The sequence below is a fragment of the Hippocampus bargibanti genome, linkage group LG08 (genome assembly GCF_051943395.1).
Source record: "Hippocampus bargibanti isolate YZ-2025 linkage group LG08, ASM5194339v1, whole genome shotgun sequence".
NCBI lineage: Eukaryota > Metazoa > Chordata > Actinopteri > Syngnathiformes > Syngnathidae > Hippocampus > Hippocampus bargibanti.
In genome coordinates this window covers 26,014,890-26,036,453 of record NC_142741.1, presented here as the reverse complement: position 1 = coordinate 26,036,453, position 21,564 = coordinate 26,014,890, and the positions used below count along the sequence as shown (strand labels likewise).

General features: G+C 43.9%; 2 protein-coding genes across 3 annotated transcripts in view; both read right to left on the bottom strand.

Annotated features, from left to right (window-relative positions):
- Positions 1–1,472: 1,472 nt before the first annotated feature.
- atp6ap2 (ATPase H+ transporting accessory protein 2) lies at positions 1,473–9,909 on the bottom strand. Of its 2 annotated transcripts, none has more exons than XM_089003186.1 (11): positions 9,779–9,909; positions 8,685–8,815; positions 7,680–7,808; positions 7,478–7,573; positions 6,258–6,395; positions 6,121–6,174; positions 4,952–5,101; positions 4,749–4,868; positions 3,048–3,993; positions 2,588–2,677; positions 1,473–1,879 (listed from the first exon to the last, which is right to left on the bottom strand). In XM_089003186.1, exons 1-9 carry the CDS (start codon positions 9,852–9,854, stop codon positions 3,799–3,801), a joined length of 1,089 nt encoding a protein of 362 aa, XP_088859312.1. In that variant the 5' UTR covers positions 9,855–9,909; the 3' UTR covers positions 1,473–1,879; positions 2,588–2,677; positions 3,048–3,798. The 2 variants fall into 2 exon arrangements, with proteins under 2 accessions (XP_088859312.1, XP_088859313.1); XM_089003187.1 differs by having other exon boundaries at positions 4,952–5,095.
- Positions 9,910–11,413: 1,504 nt separating this feature from the next.
- The window catches only part of LOC148894969 (BCL-6 corepressor-like), a 61,674-nt gene continuing 51,523 nt past the window's right edge, over positions 11,414–21,564 (bottom strand). The window contains 5 exon segments of the mRNA XM_089003401.1: positions 11,414–12,252; positions 13,183–13,336; positions 14,394–14,471; positions 17,326–17,471; positions 18,063–18,229. Coding sequence (XP_088859527.1) covers positions 11,892–12,252; positions 13,183–13,336; positions 14,394–14,471; positions 17,326–17,471; positions 18,063–18,229 — 906 coding nt within the window. The 3' untranslated portion in view covers positions 11,414–11,891.

Sequence of the window (21,564 nt, the reverse complement as noted above, 5' to 3'; positions counted from 1 at the left end):
ACAGGTCATTCCATTGTTTTGAATTGGAAACGATTCATTTGAACTATTATTATTTATTTATTTATTATTATTATTTATTTATTTAAAATGTCATACCTGGATTATTTCTTAACATGTTCACAAAATGTTAACACGTGTTTTGCTTTATTTAAGCTCAGGCTATTTTAGCTGACATCGGTCTTGCTGTTTTTTTTTTTTTGTTTAAGAATTGTTGTCGCATACGTAAAAATTCGTCCCATAAGCACAACTCGGGGGAATCATCCAACATTATCTTATATTATAAAAAACACAAAATATATAAAAATTTCTTCATCAGATTGTTGTTTGCTTAAAAATCAAGAAAAAAATGCACAACTTTTAGGACTAAGCCCACGCGGATCTGATTGTATCTTGACCAGCTCATGTAATAGCTTGGAGGTCCTCGCGTGGGATCAATACAAATGTCTATTATTTAACTGTACGTTTAGTTTAACCACGCAATTTACGCTCAATTTATTTTCAAGTTGCCATTCGAGTGTGGTCAAATGTGACGTGATTTTTGTCTTTTCGTTGGACATTTGAAACGAAAATCGCCGTTAGCCAAGCCAGCGTAGAAAGCTAGCAGCGCCGCTAGCTCAGATCACTCAAACAAAGATGCCCAAGATCGAAGAGAGCGAAATGTTACCATATTCCGGAGTTTCGTTTTCACTTTACGCGCAGCTATTGGAGACGTGCAGATAGACTTCTGAGAAGGAACACTTCACTCGACAGAATCACGCAAATATGATCTATTTAGTCATTACACTCAAGGACTTGACGGCTATTCAAAACACACAACAGAGGGCTGTCCAGTTCAGCATGGCCACATCCGGGTTACGTCAGAAACTACGCCATGAAAAAAAAAAACGATTTTCTCTCAGCCACTTGCAGTCCTCATCTGCGCATGCGTGGCAAAAGCGTCAAAAAGAAGCGACAAACTAATGGTTTTGTATGACAAATAGCACAATTTAAAGCTTGCGGGCATTGATTAAAAGGCTTTTAGCCATACATGAAAACATGACAGTTAAACTCTGCGACACGTTTGACTGCTGGGAAAATAAAACACTGCAAAAAAACATGAAGACTGACGAAAGGAATGGACTACAATTAAAAATTGTATATTTCCTGAAAACTTTTGTCAATGTCCAACCGTCCAAAGTAAAAAAAAAAACGTATACTTTCGACTGGACAGTGCTGTGCTTTAACCTAATATTTATTGACCTGTTTTCTGGGATAGTTTGAGCGTTGAGTTTGATGAGTAATATGGTGGCCATTTTGGCTCTAGTTACCCAATAGATATTTCTTTCCCCGTGGAAATGTGATATATGATAGAGGTGGCAAATCCAGGTACACAAAGTAGAACGCCTGCCACTTTTGCATTATCAGATCACGGGAGCTCACATGCTGGAAAAGTGACTGCGTTTTTGCTGTACATCATGGAATGACACAGTGGCTTAATTTCAAGAATTTATTGATATCATCATTGCAAAACACATCAGACCTCCTCAGCCTCTTTGAAGAGGTTTGTGAGTTAAGTCTTCACACGTTGCAGCTGACATGATCAACATTTCCCAACAAGATTAAAATAAATGTTTTAAGTGAAGCACAATACGGTGATAGTTAAAAATTCACTTCACAATATTTCATTTTAGCATAAAATTGTTTTTAGCATCAACTAATTATCCATCCATATAGAAGCAATTTATGAATGGCCAGTGTTAATTTGCATTTTTACATCAAGAGTCATATTTCTGGACAGTCAAGGGTGGTCCAGAGGCCACTTCCCCGCTGATGGCCTCATTTTCAGACGTCATCGCGGCCTTTGGTGGCTCTCTGAGCGGCCTAGAAGCTCTCTTTCCAGCTGAGTAGAACAAAAGGAAATAGAAACAGGTTGATCTTCCAAATTCAAGACAATTAATTATTCTCTAATCTGTTTCAAAACCATTTTGCCCTTGATTCAAGAGGTCGCAGTTTTTTATGAAACGGTTTTGCACATTTACATTTGCATAGTATACAGTTGACATGTTTATGTTGTGTTATGCTTAGAATATCTTGTTTTGTATCCTTTCACCCCCCCTGAACCCATCCCCTTTCAAATTGCTGCTGTGGACTGCAAATGTCCCCATTGTGGGACGAATAAAGCTTTTCTGATTCTGAAGTGGCCTATTCAGGGGAATACACCAACACATCAAACTGAGTTATCAATTTGGAAAATTATAATCTTAAAACTGGGATAGATGGAGGACATTGATTCGCTGCGGCGACCCTTGAAGGGAAAAGCTGAAAGGAAAAGAAGAGGAGATAATCTTAAAATTGAGTTTCAATGAACAGGTATAACCATAAGCAACCGCTGGCAACCTATAAAGGGGGACAGAATATCCAGAAGAAAATTATGTAGACATGTCAAAATGACCAAAAATATCCAGATCACAGGCAAGATGACAAAAAAGAAGTCGGGAATGAGAGGTGAGGTTGTTTCTCCTTTTGGTTTGTTCGGTTAGATGTCAGAAGGGCAAGTTTGAAAAGTACAATTCTGGTCACCCGCCCCACGTGACTGTGCATATCTTACCGATAGCACAACATGGCGTCACAAAGGGCTCTTCCACTTGCCCTGTCCCAGCGATGGCAGCCCGGATCTTCCTAACGACGTATGAGCTCGCTGTCATGCAAAACATGATTATTATTGATCGTAGTACTATTGTATTTCGCATATGAAGGACAGGACACGTGTTCTTGTAACGTCAGAGGCGTACCCGAACTTTCGGTGACAAGTTTTAGTTTCTAATTAAGTAAATACAGTGTGACAATTTGTCACATTGAAATCAGCCATTGGCGACATTGATTGATAAAATCAAATAACTTACACATTAGCATCATAGTGTGTATAATATTAATTAGACGGTCAAACATAATTAAAAAACAACGATGAATGGTTATGTATGACGAGATGTCGTCCGTTTGTTTACAACACTACGTCGTTAAATGATGAGCTAAACTGAAGACACGTGATTAAAACAACTGAAATATACCTTTTATAATGAGTCAGACCATTTTTGTAGCTTGTATTTGTTAGTTGTGGTTTTTTTCCGCCCTTCGCCAAGTAAACAAAAAGTACTTCCGGAAAGTTGCTTAAATTTACAACCAATTGAATACGTTGAAAAAGAGTAAAGGCGGGACTAGAGGTGCCAGTTACACTCTCATTGGCTCGGAGATCCCGCAACGTAATGACGTTGGCTGTGACGTTGGTTCAGTACGGGTGAGTGAAAGCCAATAAACCTCCTGTCGTCCACACATCATTTCTTTTCATTAAAAGGAATGATGTCGATAACGTTGAAACACAAAAGGAAAGTTTTGTTTAATCCATAATTTATTCATTATTTTGCAAGTGTTTTGCAGTTAACTTTCTTTGCACATTGCTTACTTACAACAACAGTCAATGTATTATTTCAAGCATTAAACACATATTCAAACAATAATCTTTTCACATTGATAACATCATCTTCATTGTATTTTCAATATATACACATATATTTAACTTAAAAAGACGTACACAACAAATTCATGCATTCTTTCAAAACATGACCACACATGACGAGATCTTTGTGAGACGTTTCACTTTTGAGGAATGATGCGTTGTCATGTTGATATTCACTTCCAACTACCACAGCGGGATTGTAAACCAATTGCAGACTCACTATTTCATTAAATGTCACAAACACAAAGCACAAAACAATCCAATCACTAATCTAAGGATGAGTGGAGTCAATGAGGGTGAGGTCTTCAGTCCATCCTGATCTTCTGGTTGGTCATCCTGTAGATGATGCTGTCGTAGCCCGGGTCCATATTCCATAGGTTATAAGCAACGGCAATGACTGCAAGTGCCAGTGTAATCATTGACCACAGTACGATGTTGAATACCACGGCATAGTTGAAGTTGTACTTGTAAGCCAAGTTGTATGGACTTCCCGGGTTGCTCTGCAAAAAAAATAAGAACAAAATATTAGAGCAGCCTCCCTGATAAGTACATGTCAAGTGTTTTTTATTATTATTTACTTTTGGAGGCTTTTTCATGTAAAACTGTTAAATGATTCTAATACAGTGATACCTCGGCTTACCAACACTCTAGCTCACAAACATTACATTCGCCAGAATATAATCTTGGCATACAAACTAGTTTTTGGCGGACGAACCAAACCACACAGCGCCACGGTGGCTAGCGGACTAGTTTTCCACACCCCCTTTGAGTGCAGATATGGTTTGCTATAGAGTGTAGTACTTTTGCTATTATGGGATCGAAAAAGACCCCACCGCAGGCTAGTGTTAAACTGAAGAAGACACAAAACAAAATGACGGTCGAGCAGAAGAAGGAGATCATCGAAAAACACCAACCAGGTGTGCCTTTGTGTGACTTAGCATCCGGGCTCCAGTACGCTACGTCAACCATTGCTACGTGTAGTTTTAAGACTTATTTAGTAGAAAATGATGTTTTATGGGGACCCGGGAAGGGATTATTCTCATTTTTAATGGTTTCTTATAGGAAATAAATTCGCCTTACACACACTTTCTGCGAACCAATGAAGTTCGTAAGCCAAGGTATCACTACCGTGCTCAGTGGAAAAATGCATTTGAACAAATAAAGGCCCTTTCCCCAATAAATGTCTTACCCATAAGTTGCGCCTGACACTTTCTGCCTATGAGATAAAGGTGTTAAGCACACAATATGGACTTACGATCTGTTTCGATTCCAAAATGGAGCGGGATTTCCGCGTGAGAGGAGCCTCAAAGCTTTTCACTGTCACAACCTCCACCACCGCACTGTTGCCGTAAAGACTGTAGACGTCCTCGCCAAACTAAAAAAAAAAAAAAAAAATGGAAAAATAGTGATGCAGCCTGAAGCAATGATTTTACAAGCTTCCTCCTTCTCTTTTTTTACCTTCTGCAGGACGTTGGAGAGGATAGCGATAGCATCGCGGCGCTGTGGAGAATCTCGTCCGTAGACGCGGCTCAGTTCCTCCAGGCCTGATAGCTCCAGGGAGTAAACATCTGGAGAGTGGTCCTTGGCCAGATGCCTGTGTCTCTGCAGCTGGAACAAAGTCAGATCATGAAGACACGGGCGTGCGAGGAGGAAAAAAACAATGATTTCTCAGAAGTCCAAGATGGCGCCTGAGGAGGCAGCCATTTATTCCGTCTTTTCTTGAGTCACTTTGAGTTGTTGCGCGTCGTGTGGCACGCATTGTTTTTCAGCATTTTTGATCACGACATTCTTCACGGGACACACCCTGCTGAGCGGTCGCGCCTTTTCAGCAGCACGAATGTCCCAGCACCGTTTTTGATTGGGTGACATTTTGGTGCCATTTAACTGTCATCCCTAGACACCTCTGGGGCAATTATGCTTTTTTTTTGCACCTGTAGTGGGCAGCATTTTCACAGCCACGCTTTCGGTGCTGTTGGACAGTCTACGGTTGGTTGGATGCATGGATGCATGGCTTGAGGAGCCCGCGATGAGAAGAAAGTAGCGTCGGCGCAGGGAGCGGACGCATACGTGGATCTGTCGCGGCTTGGAATTGAAGCGGATTTACGTGATGTGAGACAATCTCTCTTCGTCAATGGATGCTATAGCTTTGTGTTTGCTTTCAACATGTAGCTTATAGGAGAAGTGCACATTCCATCATGATGTCACCTGATCCATTGGTGAAAAGGACGTTTTGATCCTCTCCTCTTTATTCTAGAACTGCTTCATGCCACAAAGAGGAAAGTGCTTCAGATTGGATGATGGTGTCTTTTGTTTTGTGTCATATTTTTTGTTATTTTGTTGCTGCCTTCCCAGCAGCTCTTGCATTTGTTTTTCTACTTCTTCCTTTCCTTTACTCTTCCTTTCATCATTTTGCTGCTGTGAAATGTACATTTCTCAGCAGCGAGACTAATAAAGGCTAATCCAATCCATCGTATTTGCAAGAATGTTATGACATTTTTTCGCCGTGTAAATAAAATTGATATTTTAGCAAAAATCCTCACAGATGATAGTGTGATATAGTGCTACTCAAGTATTAAAAATTATTTGATTTAAAGTTGTGAAAATTAAATGCAGAAATGACAACTCACTAGAGCTGTGATATCATGCAGGACTTGGATCTCAGAGAGGAACAGCAAATCGGCCTGCAGACATGACACGAGCAAAATTAGACAAAACGGACAGCGGCTGCGTTTTTTTGTGGAAGCGTCATGCTCATGTCAGCGACCTCCGCATTCCTGCTGAGGGACTTGAGGGGCAGGCTGGCCAGCACGGAGCCATCTTGGAACAAGCGGCCTCGGATCTGCTGCAAAGTCACCGGAAGATCCTCAAACACCGCATTGGCTTTGCCCAGCATGTACAGCCTCTAATGGAAAAAATAGAATCGTAAAAAGGAGTTTTTTTGTAGCAAAGCATAAACCAACCAAAGTCCAGGAAATGTAACATGAAAGTTAAAAATATTTCTTTTTTTTTGTCTTGGATGCTCAGTCGCATTTTGTTGCTGTTCAGCAGTTTTGTGCCTTCTTTGAAATGATTTTTTTTGTGTATGAGAGCCCTTTGCATAGGGGGGGAGGGATAAATTCAATTAATTTTTATTTGCTTGTGATGGAGGGGATATTTTATACATATTTCAGCATTAAAATATGAAGGTACTCCTGTAAAATGGTTCAATGAAAAAAAACAAGAAAAAATATATATGTACATATTTTATCATAATTGAACTCATTCCCAACATTTATTCTGGAATTGAAAATATGATGTAGAGCGCCATTCCCGAATTTGTTCGGGTTTTGGTTTTATTCATGCTTGGGTGCCGATAAAGCGCTGGCCATGGCCTCTGGCAATGTTTTTTTTTCTTTTCCACAAGGGGGCAGCATTTCTCCTTTTTCCATGTTAGCGCTTTCTTCCAGCTTCAGCTGTTTGTTGTTAAAGCGCGATATAAATCAATATAGATGTATTGTATTTTGTACAGCCGCCCCCATTTCAAGCGCATATAACTCCAGACCCAAATAATTTAGCAATTAACTCTTTTTTTTCTGATGAAAAAAGATAGTGTAAGATTTCTAATGCTGTATTGAATGTTTATGTAGTCCAAGACTCAATATTCTGTGGATCCTGCAATGTAAGTGAAAATGACAAAAACCCTGGCACACTGTATTAAATGTTTATGTAATGCAAAAACTCAATATTCTATAGGTCCTGGAATTCAAGTGACAATGACAACCACCCCGGCACTGGAGTGGACACATTTTTGCATTTCGTCCAGCAGTGAATGAGTTAATAAGAAATGTGTAGCCTGATGTGGCTATGCAGCAGCACTGAAAAAAATGGTGGCCCCTTTAGATAGATACTCACTGAGCTGAAGCTTCCCATAAATTGTTGGAACGACACATGAGATGAAAGTCAAAGTGAGATTTGATGGTTTTATGACTATTTTTTTTTGTTTACCTCTTCACTTGGTGCAAGTTGCAGCACAACAGGTGTGTCTTCTGCGAACAGCGAGTGCACCGTCTCTGCCACACTATCCAGGGTGAAGGGCACCGGCTAAGCAAAAATAAACAACATTTCATTTAAAAAAAACAAGGAAAAGTTCACGACAACCGATCGGACGTCCATTTTTTTTTAAACGTCAAGTTCCGGGATGACTTACATTCTCCAAAGGATAGGAAGCCACACTCTGAGGAAAGTCAAGGTCACGGGCTCCTCGGACCACGACCAGAACATTTGCGCGAGGACGCTGGAATAGGGGACCGGCCTCCAAACCGGGCCAAGAAAGATCCTGGATTGGATTGACTTTCATTAAATGCAGTGTTACAAAAAGGCTCGGTGAACATTGACCATGGAAAATGCAGTACAACCTAACTTAGTGCTTCAGTATCATGACAGTTGCTGATAACGACCATCGGTTGGTTCGTGGTGCGTAATTCTTGTTCAGGCACGAGTATCTCCGCTCAACCACGTTGAGCAGTTTTGCCACTGTAGTATTTATTGATCGACATTTTGCATTTCGTTGGCGGCTGATTTCACGTTATTTTACATCATCATAATAATAATAATACATTTCATTTAGAAGCACCTTTCAAAACTCTCAAGGTCACTTTACAGTCACAGGATACGTTTTGCGGTGGGTGAGCAGCAGCAGCAACACGTGCCACCGTTTACTCGAACCGGAAGTAACTCAGATAGAAAGCTAGCTAGCTAATAGATGGCTAATAATAATAAGAAGAATAACAATAATAATACATTTCATTTATAAGCGACCTTTCAAAACTTTCAAGGTCACTTTACAGTCACGGGATAAGTTAGATAGCTAGCTAAAGAAGAAGAAGAAGAAGAATCCATTTCATTTATAAGCGCCTTTCAAAACTTTCAAGGTCACTTTACAGTCATAAGTTAGATAGCTAGCTAGATAGCTATAAAGCTAATAGCTAGCTAGCTAGACAGCCAGCTATATAGCAAATAAATCAATGAATGCGTGCTTGACAATGCGGATAAATGTTGACACTTTACGTAGCATGGTGACATGCTTGTTTAAAAGCACGGCTGAATCACAGTTACTGGATTTGGGGTTCCAATATTAGCATATTTCTTAAAACATTGTAGAGTTGTGGTGTTTTTTTTTTAATGGTGGCGGATCTTTGACTGGTTGAAGTACCTCTTGAGCAGAGAAGCCCATGGTGAGGGCCACCAGGTCGGGAATCTTTTCGCCAGAGATGGGCCACTCTCCTTTCTGGAAGGAGACAAACTCCGGAGCTTGCAGCACTGTCAAACTATCCCCACGGACATCTGCAGGACAGACAAGAAATAAAGCACGTCAAAAAGACATGAAATGTTAGAAAAGGTCATGTGACGAGAGTCATTTTAAACCGACTTCAAATGGATGGATATATGGAGTAGGCCAAATTTTAATGTTAATCGTCCAACATGAAGTTTTTTCCACATGATCAGCTTGGCCGGGCATTGATTCCAAACAATTTTCACGTGACATTGAGACAAAACAGACTGAAAGGCCATTATGCAGAATCAGCGGCACTGAATTCGCAACTATTCATTTTCACGTTTAATTATGCTTCTTAAAACAGGCTTATTTCAATACAAGCAAGAGGGTGGGTGGGTAGGTAAACAGTAATTCTTGTTCCATTGTATATTAATGCGATTACGAACAGGTTTACTTGTGTAGGAAATGCAAAATGTCTTCTTTGTAACAAAATGGCTAAATATGAACTTTGTAGAATCAAAACTCAGCATTGTTTTGAAGTACACAAACTAAAATCTCGTGATGGAAAGAGCGCGAGGAACTTCCCCGTTGCGTCCGTGACCTGTCACATGACCCACAATTCATATCGCAACTACTGTCGAGGGCTAATAAACATTTTTTGGCATATGAAAACAACGACGTGTCGCACTTTAGAAGAGTTGACCAAAAATGCATTTTTACGACGCGTATACGCTTTTTGGAAAAAAAATCAATGGTCCCCAATCAGCAATGTTTAGAATCTGACGAAGGAAATAAAATCCTGTCTGATCAAAATACGTACATACAACACAGAAAATGTGGACAACATCGTTTAGACGCATAACGTGAACGGAAATAAAAAATGAAGGAACATATCGACGACGCTAACGTGACTAGCTCGGTTAGCCGACTGATCTGCTAACACGTTGACACACCATTCGGCAAAATGACACCAAAGTAAAAACATATCCGTTGAAAATAACTGGATGCGGCTGTAATTTTATAACTGATACCAGTCGTGCAGAGGAAAAGGAGAACGAATAGGGCGAAGGGCGAAGCCTCCATCCTCAAGCAGGTAATCCGCGACATATTCGGGTCCCCTTCTTGGTGCTTTCAGCGCTGATCACGTGATACAAACGTCACACCAGATCACGTGGTGCTGAAATTCAAAAAGCGCATGCGCACCAATGTCTTGGCACGAGATTAATAAATATTATTTTATTATTATTTTTAAATAATGGTTTTAATAAATACTATTTTAATATTATTTAATAAATAAATTCAATAAATAAATAAACAAATAACAATTGAAGAACATTCGAAGTTATTTTGGATTTTAGAAATTGTTTCATGTTAACGAGGAGCAAATAAGTAGTTACGAGTTTCAAAAAATCAGGTGGCGACTGAAAAACAAAATGCTGGTCTTGACTGCATCAGACATCGGAGTCACTTATGTTCCATATTTTTGTTGTAAACAATTTTAACCACTTCAACCATTGTGTGCCGTGAGAAATTATCCAATGTCACTTTTCTTTAATTAGAATTTTATAAAACATGAACTGTATTAATAATTTTCTAAAAATATTATGTCACTGTCCGGTAAACACCGGAAGTGTAATTAAATATTCGTCCGTGTGGCAACAGGCAGCTGATGTTTTGTTCCTCCGAGAGACTTAATTATGCACATGAGGTTGTGGTGACAAGACAATGAGAACTTTTTAAAAGGGCAACTGCAAACTTCGAATTGGGCTCTTTGCACGATTCTGACCCAGATGAAGGCCCGAGTATTAGTGGTGGGAAAAAGAAAGAAAATACGGCGAGGTCATGGCAATATAGTGAGAAACTATATCGTAATTAAATATACTGTTCAGACATGTTTTGTTAGTTGTGTCCCGCAAAAAAAATCCTATGTAAAATACGTGCACTGGCTCAAAAAGGTTGAGAAACACACTGATATAAAACTGAAGGTGCAATATTGCAGTTTTCACTTCATGATTTTTGTAAAAAAAAAAAAAAAAAGCACTTGTATGACATTGTACATTGCTTCTGAAACAAGACAGTAATTTCAGCCTTCTGGGATGAATTAAATCATTTGAAATGTAAAATTATCCTTGGAACAATTATGTATACATAAGGGAGTTTTTGGACATGCTAGCAACCGTGCAAATGCAATACGGTAGTCCACTCGAGTGTATTTGTATAGTGTAATTAGCAATCGGGACGTTTGGCGGCGCTGTAGATCTTCGCTAAATTGCTTGTTGTTGACTGGCAACTCGCGACAATGCGAATCTATTCCGAAAGATGGCAATGTAGGATTGCGTCGTCGCGGACAATTTGGCTAAACGGTTTCATTTGACATCGACACCCAATTCATTGAGTTTCATTTAGGCCCTCAAACGCTCAACGCGACCTCACAATACAAGCACCAGCACTCGTATTTCATCTTGCAGTTTGAATATTTATTTTTTTAAAGCAACTTCTTTTTGTAAAATATAAATACAAATTAGGAGATATTTTAATTACAAAGTTAAAACAAAACAAAATGAACACCCCAAAAAAGGTTGATTTACTGCAGTAGCCTCACTGTTAGATATATATATATATATATATAGATATATACACACAAGCTCTTTGCCAAAGGGTGAAGATCAGTATTACAATAAAACTTTATTATACAATCAACGCTGTAGCTTTGCGTGTTAAATTACAGACTGGACAGGAAGCACAATTTGAACATTACAAAATGAAAATAAAAGAAGAAGATACAACAAAAAGAATTGTACACGGTGTGCTCCCTGTGAACTCAAATAGCACATTCAATAGCACACGCGCTCACGCGGCGTCTGGTTATCAGAAAGAAGGGGAAAAAAACAATTATGTACACACACGCACGCACGTATATGTATATGTGCATACATATATTTATATCTATTTGTACATATATTAATTTATAAAAAATACAAGCATCAGTTATTGAAAGTGAAACGGCTAAGCTAACACGGGCCGGGTCAGCTAGCAGGTCCGCAACAGTCTACGTAGAGCGGTCGGTATAACTCCGGGCAGGATATCAACTCCAACTCCCGACGGAGCGGAAAGCCGACGGCAGGCCGAGAGGCCCGAAGAAGGTCAGCGCTCGTTGTTGCTCGCCGGGTTAAAGATAAGGCCCACCTGGCCGGCGGCCGCCTTGATCCTGTCCTTCAGTTTGTCCCTGGCGTGTTCCCGGCGGTCATCCAGGCACTCCAACGTGGAGCCCAGTAGGGCGGCCAATTCGGCGCTGTCCTCCACCAGGTCCAGCGACTCCTTGCTGTCCGGCTGGAAGCCCTCCAGTTCTTCGGGGCAGGAGAAGAGCTGCGACAGCGACGCCTGCCGGTAGAACTCGGCCTCGGAGACCGTCGCCACCTCCATGTGGGGGAAGGCCTGCCGGAAGCCGCGGGCCGACATGCGCAAACGGCGCAGCACGTCCGACAACAGGAGCCAGTTTCTAGGCCTGAGAGGGACGGCACAAAAAACAACAATTATCACCCAGGAGGAAAAAAAACAACAACAAGTTGCGTCCAACCAACAAACTGCTACACAGATACAAATTGAGTCCAAAACAAGTCTATTGTGATCAACATTAACTCATTCGCTGCCATTCGCAAATTTGTTCAGGATTTGTTTTTTGTTTTTTTTGTGGGGGGTGCCGATAAAGCGCCGGTCAGACCTCTGACGATGTTTTTTCAGCTCCGCCAGGGGGCAGAAACTGCCTTTTGTCCACGTTAGCGCATTTGTTACAGCTTCAGCTGTTGTTAAAGCGCTATATAAACCAATATAGATGTATTGAATTTTGTACAGCCGCCCTCATTTCAAGCTCAGATAACTCCAGCAACCCATATATATAACTTAGGAATTAACTTTTTTTTTCTCATGAAAGAAGATAGGCTAAGGTTTCTAATGCTGTATTGAATGTTTATGTAGTCCTTAAACTGAATATTCTGTGGGTCCTGCATTTTGAGTGACAATGACAAAAACCCTGGCACTGGAGAGGACACATGGTCTGGCAGTGAATGAGTTAAACGTTGATTCTTATTCACCAAACTTGGAGGCTAATCACTGGTTATGCGTGTAATAATAAACACAAGCAGGGTGACATCACAACCAATCCAAGTGCTGCGTATAACGATTGACAGTGAAACGGCTCAATGTCTGCACGAGCGGTATGTCGTCGCAACCGCAAGAGGCAAGTCATCCCGTCGCCAGCCAAACTATGTTAGAAATTTCCGCTTTGGAAACTTTTGTACGGATCGTCAATTCGTGACGGAAAAGGAAAAACATACGACGTGTGCTTAGGATGAGCTAAATGAGCTAATGGTGCTATCCCAAATTGCGCGCGCCGTACTGCATTGTTGCCAACACTTCGGAATGGCGGGACGCTCACCCCTGAGAGACGGACACCTGGATGTTGTAGCAAGGCAGCAGGGGCCGGTCGGAGAATTCAAACTCAAACACCTCCCTCTTGTCGTCCTCGTCGTTGTCGTCGGGACCCGGCGGGTCGGACAGGATGTCGTAAGCTCCGCCCTCCTCGGCAGACTCTGACAAGGGGGCAAAATGAACGTCAGCGCGGATCGTGGAACATACCATTAAAAAAACAAAACAAAAGTCCGTAGGCTCCGATACGTGGTATTGATATCGCGAGTACGTTTGACAAATAACATCTCGTATGATGTGACCAAAATTGGCGAGAAAAAAAAAAAAAAAAAAAACAGATACCATCAGAAATAAATAAAATATAATTCTCAATTGAAACAAGAGATAAAGCTAGACAGAAAATGCAATTTTAAATAGGTGGCTTAATTAGTTCCCAGACAGTGTGTAAGGTGAAAAGTGTGTATCCCAAAAATTAATTTCCCATAAGAAAGCATTAAAATGAGAATAATCCGTTCCCAGATCCCCATAAGACATAATTTTCTACTGTCTCATTTTCGAAGCCTTGAAACTACACAAATAGACCTTATTTTACGTATAATAAATGTGCTCTGGTATTCTAATTAAATAAATAAACTGTACAGTATAATAAAGTGGTTTTATTTGAGCCTTTGAACCATCAAAGTTGAAACGATTCCGAGTTTCTCTCTCTGTCGTCTGCCTGTCTCTTTAATGTTCAACTCCGCCCCTCGCTGCTGCGTTCTTGACCAATCACGTGGCTTTAACCGACGACTGGGGGCGGGGAATAGAGGCCAAAAAAATGTCGGCAGCCATTTTCTTTTTTGGAGAATGGCTTCACTCTCTCTCTCTGTCTATAAACCCCCCCCCACCACTGCTGCGTTCTTGAGGACCAAAACAAGCCGGCTGCCATTTTCTTGTTAGGAGAACAGACTTGTTCGCGAACGACACATCACTCATTGTGGCAGCTCCTAACCGTGTCTATCTCGAAAAATAGTTTGTATGCCAAGGTAAAATTTTTGTCAATCTAACGTTGGTAAACCGAAAAGTTTGTAAGCCAAAGGGTTGGTAAGACTGCATTTCATAGGCGGCGTGAAAGGGGCTTCATATTAGTTCCCAAGGCAGAAAATTGTCCGTGTCCCCAATTCTCACACATCGGTCCCCAAAAAAGGTGTTTTCCGGACGACGCTTGCGATGCGTACTCACCACACACGGCGCTGCCGTAGAATTGCCAGTAAAGTGCGGGGTCGTCATCTGCGCGGCCCTGAAGGTCAGCAAAATAATCTACGGAGAGAAGAGAAGAAGAAGAGAAGAAAAGAAAAGAAAAGAGTGTGACTCAACCGCCGCAGCCCACAGGGACGAGCGAGAGAGCGAGCGAGAGAGCGAGAGAGCAAACAATTGCCCTTGGAGACAAGAGCGCCCGATGGATAAACGCCAGTCACCGAGGAGGGAAGAGAGGACGTGTTAGGGGAGCGGTGGAGCGGAGAGGAGGGGAGGGAGGGCTAATGGTCAGGGGCCAGCAGCTTGGCCACGGGGGAGGGAGGGAGCCACTCTCTCTGCTGACTTCAAGCTGGCTCAGTTCAGAGCAGGCCCGCAGACGGCCTGCAGACGGCCTGCAGACGGCCTGCAGCCAACAACAACCACACACATTTTAGCCGCTGCCGCTGCGCGCACACGCAAACCCGGCGAGAGAAAGAGAGAAAGAGCTGGATATAAGCGCACACACACACACACACACACACACACACACACACACACACACACACACACACACACATGGCGGCGGCGAGAGCAAAGTGTGTGTTCAGCACATACACGCACGCACATTGAGCGAATCAGAGTCGGGCTTTGTGCCAGCGCTGAGGCGTGGGGCGTCTGGCGTGTGTTTGGAGGGATTAACGGCCTCCAGATGAGTGGGACCAGGTGGAGGGAGGGAGGGAGGGAGGGAGAGCGGCCATCGCTCACTCTCTCTCTCTCACACAGCCATTTCTCTCTCTCCCTTCCTCTTTAACGCTTCCACCTGTTTTCTCTCTTTTCCACCCTCCTAGTCTTTGTCGCTCCCTCTCTCTCTTTTTTAACACTTTTCACTCTTTCTCCCTCCCTCTCTCTCTCTGTCTCTCTCTCTCCCATCGAGGCATGGATCTCCGCGTGGGCACTCTTCTCAAAGTTCTCCACCAGCCGCCGCCGCCATTTGGAGAAGGCCCAGAAAGCCGCGGCCCTTAAGCGGCCCCCGTCACCACGTTTTCGTGCATTTGGAAAAAGGCTCCAAACATACAAATGACGTTCCGCGTCGTTGCGTCATATTTTATTTGCTCTTGTTGTTAATTTTGGAAGTAGATAAGGAAACGCCCACTGGCCTTCTTCTGCGCTCACGGCGATGAAATGAAAGAGTCCAATCCGGCATTCTCCCCGTGTCAAGTTGCCCGCGAGAGGCGCACACGGGCCCCAACGCGCACTGAAAAAGTCCGTGGGCCGGAACCAAGGCCATTTCCTCACGTACGCTCAGCAAACACGCTCGGCGTTGCTAAGTAACCAGATAGAACGGCGACGGCGCGCACTCCCGCCGCCTCAAACTCCCTCTTGTCTAACAGGTGGTCGAGGGAGGAGGAAAAAGGGGGCGAGGGGCCGGCCGGAGGGAAGAGACGGCGGGCGGGCGAGGGGGGGGGAGGATTTGCAAAGCGGGACTCGGCGCAACAGGTTGTGGCAGAGGTCGAGGCGCTGAAAGAGCTGCAAACGGGATCGGGGGGGGGGATCGGGGGGGCCTTCGGGGACTGGCTGCCGCCAGGCGGCTGCTGAGCGGCTGCTTTCGCATCTCAACCCTCAAAACCACCCAGCAAGAAGGACAAGCCTCCTTTTCTCCTCTGTCCTACCGGGCGGGATTTGCTACGACAAGGTCAAATCAAGGTAGAAACATCTGAGCTGAAAGGCCACTGGAAGAGTTGCTCCAGTGACGCAAATCATTCTTTGTTGGGGGAGGAGGAGGAGGGGGATAAATGGAGTGGGGGGGGGGGGGGGGCAGCGATAGGCTTGTTCATTAACGCATTCACTGCCAGACGATGTGTCCACTCCAGTGCCAGGGTTATTGTCATTGTCACTCCGATTGACTTTTAGGATGACAGAAACATTCAATGCAACATAAAAAAAAATCTAGACTCTCTTTTTTTAATCGGAAAAAAAAAAAAACAATTAATTCCTAAATTATTTGGTTCTGGAGTTATATGAGCTTGAAATGAGGGCAGCTGTCCAAAATACAATGCAATACATACATAAAGGTTTATATATCGCTTTAACAACAGCTGAAGCTGGAACAAAGCGCAAACGGAAAAAAAGGGAAATGCTTCCGCCTTGTGGCCAGCGCTTTATCGGCACCCAAATGAACGGCGCTCTACATCATATTTTCAATTCCCGAATAATTTTGTGGACTTGAAAATGACGACGCGGAGCGACATTCCTGAATTTGTTCGGGTTTTGTTTTTCCTTGCGGGGGTTGCATTTCAAGCTTCGGTCAGACCTCTGGCAATGTTTTTTTCCCTCCCACGAGGGGGCAGCGTTTACCTTTTGTCCATGTTAGAGCTTCAGATGTTGTTAAAGCACTATATAAATCATTGTTTGTATTGTATTTTGTCCAGGCAACCCCATTTGAAGATCAGATAACTCCAGACCTATATAATTTAGGAATTAACTTTTTTGTTCAGATTCCAGAAGAGAGTCTGAAGTTTCTTACGCCGAATTGAAAACTTTATATGTGTGTGTGTGTGTCCTGCAATTTGAGTAACAACGAGGAAAAACCCTGTCACTGGAGTGGACACGTTTTAGCGCCGCGTCTGGCAGCGAATGAGTGGAAGCGTGATGAACAAATGTCATTTTGGTGACTGCGGCTGCCAGAAAAAGAGTACGCGAAGCACTCGAGCTGGTATTTTGTAAGTGAAAGGTGAAGCCATCTTTGAAATGAATGGTCCGCCATCTTGCTTTGCAGCCATTGAGCCAAGCCGTGCCGACGCGACCACCTGTCACCTGCACGCTCAGGAATGGAAACTTCCCAACTCGGTCTCAACTCAAGCGTACCACTCGGTGGAAATGGATACACTGTTAACGTTTGTCACGAGGGGAGGGGGGGGGGGGGTGAAAAATAGCTTACCGGTGAGGAAGCGCTCCATGATGTCACTGTGGCTCATTTTCAGGAGGCCTCTGCCCGAGTAGGTCGCCAAGGTGGGATCGGCCCCGTAGGACAGCAGGACGCGAACCACGTCCAGGTGGTCGTTCTCCACCGCGTCGTGAATCGGTCTGCGGGCACGCACACAAACAATCCTTTCAAGTCACTCGGGCGCTCAGTTTTCATTTGGGGGAAAAAGTCGAGTCCAGTTGCTCGCTGGGGAAGTTGCGTCCCATACGACCGACTTCCAAATTTGAATATGTTCCAAACAAAATCAGGTTGTGCACACAAAATGGCAAATAAACTCTCCTCCTCAGCTCACTCTTGTTGCATGAATCTTAGATTAAAAAACAAAACACACACACACACACACACACACACACACACACACACACACACTAACAAATGAGTAGCGGTCTTTCAAGCACAAGAACACAGAGGAACCTTGCTTCTCAAATTAGTTGACGAACAACATTTTCAGGCAAATATTGCTTTGGTTTCACAACTCCAGCGGGCCTTCAAGTGAGACGCCAATCAAGCAAACACTTTCTTTCTTTTCTCGCCAGTTCGTTTTGGGCCTCAAATGGATTTCTACTCGTTTAAGAAAAAAGCTTTCGCTCAGCGATGGAATATCATATAGTCAGCTTCAAGTTGCATTTCGTCGCGCCTTTGTGTTTGTTTGCGGCAGCGCGGGGCGGGGCGGGCGTTTCGGCTTGACGTACCTGGTGCCGTCCTGCGCGCTGCAGTTGATGTCGGCCCCGTAGTCCAGAAGGTGCTGGACGATGCTAAGCCAGCCGCGGGCGCAGGCCTCGTGGAGGGCGCAGTAACCGGCGTAGTCTCGGTGATTCACCTCGCACACTCGGTTCTCCAGGCAGTAGAGCACCACCTCCTGCGGCGAGCCAACACAAGCGCCACGGCTCAGTGCGGAAAAAAAAAAAACAACAACAACAACAGAGTCGTACAAAGACAGACGGCTTCCGGAATATAAAGTTTCCTGCGGCGGCCAAATTAGGGGAAATGAGCGCGTTCCTGCGCCGGCCGGACCGACATAAAACTCGCACGCAAACGCTCCATAATTCCGCAGCTGGCGGCGAACGGAGCTAGGAGAGCGACTTGTGACTCAACGACGGGTCGCCTGCCAGATTCCGAAGGCGTGCGAGTGCGTGCGGAGACGAAGAAGGAGACGGTGGCGGCGGGCCCGGGCGGGCAGCGAGCGTGGCGTCGTGGAAGCGCAACAAAGACATTTGATGGAAGCGCTCGAGAGCCCGAAATGTTTTCTTTGGTCTCGGGGCCGCCACAGCCGCCTTCCAAGTTAGAAAAATAGACGGACAGACGGACGGACGGCGCTGCTATTTATTGGACCGCCGCGGCGCGGGCCTGCTACTAAACGCAGGAAATGGCGAGAAGGGGCGTGGAAGACGACGTTCTGTTCCGATAACAACGTTAGCATATAGCAACCCACCAAACATTTCGTCATCAGTCTTGTTTGAAAAGTACGCCACACATACAAATCTTTGTCAGATGAGTAAGCACACATCCACTTTTTAACTATTAACACCTTCATGTGTGCCGTACTGGCAAAATGTTCACACTAGCATGAAAAAAAAACCCTGGCGATAAAGTCAAGTACACTATCAAGTCATCTCGTCGGAAGTCGAATAAATCAGGATGGCGAGGGTATGAAATGCGCATTTAGTGTCAATATTTCTTGATTTATTTATCTCGCTATCTAACTGGCTATCTAGCTAGCTAGCTAGCTATTAGCTATATAGCTTCACCTTTTCTTGGCCGCAGTCGAACTCCTGGAAATGCTTGACAGTATTCCGCACGAAACGACTGTGGTTTTCTTTTAGATTTCACACTTTTTGATGCCATGACACGACAATGATAAAAACGATATAAAAACGACGCTAATTCCTGACTCTAGATTCAAGGAATAGCAACCCATAGCACGTGCATGCGATTTACTGTATACAAAGGAAGCTAACAGCTAACATCGCCCGTTCTAAATTTAGATATGATGCTTAGCGATCATGTTTTTAGGCCTTTACTATTTTGATGATTTTTGACGTGTTTTAATAGGAAGCCATAATTGTCACGATCATGAAAACGGCAAAACCGGAGTAGTTGGCAGGTACGCGTTAGCGGAGATATGCAAAGCAAATGGGAACCGCCGCGTGAACCCGCCCAGCCCGAACCTGAGGGTTTTAATTCCGTCAGCCGCGTGCATCGGCGTCTAAACGCCAACGCTTCGGCGCCGTCCCCTCTAACAGCCCCGCCGCCGAGACCTCCCTCCCGTCAACCTGGGGAATGACTCCAAACTTCCATTTCTATGCTAATTCTCGCCCTCCAGCTGCTCCGAGTGTTTATCTCGCTCTCTCCCCATTTGGCGAAAAGGGCGGCTGGAGGGACGGAAGGAGGAACGAGGAAGGGGGGAGGAATGTGGGGGAGGTTTTGACTGGCGGCGGGTTGGAAGTGGGGGTTGAATGGAGCGGGCGGAAGGAGGGCGGCGGCGGCGAAGGCGAAGGCGAAGGCAACACCCCGACAGATGACAGATTAATGAGTCTGCGGATGAGATCTGCCGGGGCGTCCGCTGGGCCGCAGCTGACAATAACAAGAGATGAAAGGGTGGGCTTGTCGTGGGTGGCGCTCCAAAATCTCTCTCTCTGTGTGTGTGTTTGTGTTTTGGCGATAAGAGTGATTTAGAGTGGAGGTCCCCAACCACCGGTTCGCAGGTCATTTTGTGCCGGGCCGCGCAGAAAGAAAGAAATAATTTACCTAATTCCCATTTTATTTATGATCTGAGTCCGAACGATGTTTTATTTTGAAAAATGACCAGATGACATCCGTTTATAACTTACTCTTGACGCATGTCAAAACGCTTGTTTAGGTCATGTGATACATAGCGCTAAAATTAGCCCACCGCAAGCTAGCAAAATGAGTCAAAAATAAACATCTTTGGAAAGTTTCTTTTCGAAGGGCAAAAAGGCCCAGTGAGGAGACGGAAGAAGGGCCTACGACTTTGAAGGAAAAAAAAAAGGTTGCATTTATAGGACAACCGACGTCTCCGGACAAGTTGTGTCCTTAATTTGTCAAATGGCTTCAAATGACTTCTACTGAGCGTATTTTAATAAGATTCCACCGCATATAGCTATATTTTATGTTTTAAGGCTTGCGCTTAGTATTCAGGAAGTCTTGTTTTTGAGTTGGTGACGAGTACGTACGTGACGTCACTGAAGGAACGCCTTGACCGAAAAAAGACGCATTGTAGCGGTCCTTCCATCACGTCAATGTATTTTGCTGTACTTGTTTGGTCTGGGGACCTCGTGTTGCACCCAAAAGCCACCAGAAGAGGGCGTCCAAGCTCCATATAAGGAATTTATCAGTTAGTGGAAATGGAGGTGGCCACAGGAGGTCGCCATTTTGTGCCTCTTTTTCGGTGAGACATTTCCCCTCAATGTAGCCTCAAAATGGCACGAAATAAATTCTTTAATGGCTTGCAAACATGTATGATTTCCTCTTCAGAACGATCTGAATCATATTCATAACTGGATGCGAAATAAGAAAGCATATTCTCCGAATCTGAAGCCATTGTTTGGATTCTCCAGCAATGCAAGACGTCACGAACTGGGGGCGGGACTTTCTGAAAATCCCCAATTCGTAGCTCAATTTTTTGCAGATTTTGGACACATTCAGTCGTTTTTATTGGTGTTTTGCATTTGACTAAAAATATCATACTGCGTGTTTTGGGTATTTTAGATGCTATCAAAGTTTTTCTGATGTCAGTTAAGAAACAAAAAAGTGACGTCGGTTGTCCTTTAACAGACAATAGCAGGAGTCCTATCTAAAATGTGGATTTATTGCGACAGATGATTGCCACGCACCAAAGCCACTCTGCGTAACATGCGGCGACCGGCTCTCTAACGAGGTCATCTCATTTTATTTTGTTGTATTTATCCGCCCGTCCGTGAAAATATTGTCTGACAATAAACCGGTCCGTGGCGCAAAAAAAAGGTTGGGGACCACTGATTTAGAGGGCGATCCGGGGCGTGGAAGGAGGAAAAAAGGAAGGGGGAGAAAGCGAGAAAAGAAAAGAAGAGAAGTGAACAAGTGTGTGCAAGAAAAAAAAAGTGTAAGTGTAAAGGGAGGTGCTTAAGTGGGAGGGATGCTCGTGAGTGAGGCGGGACTGACGCGCCAACTGGTTTTCACCCGCTGCCAGAATTC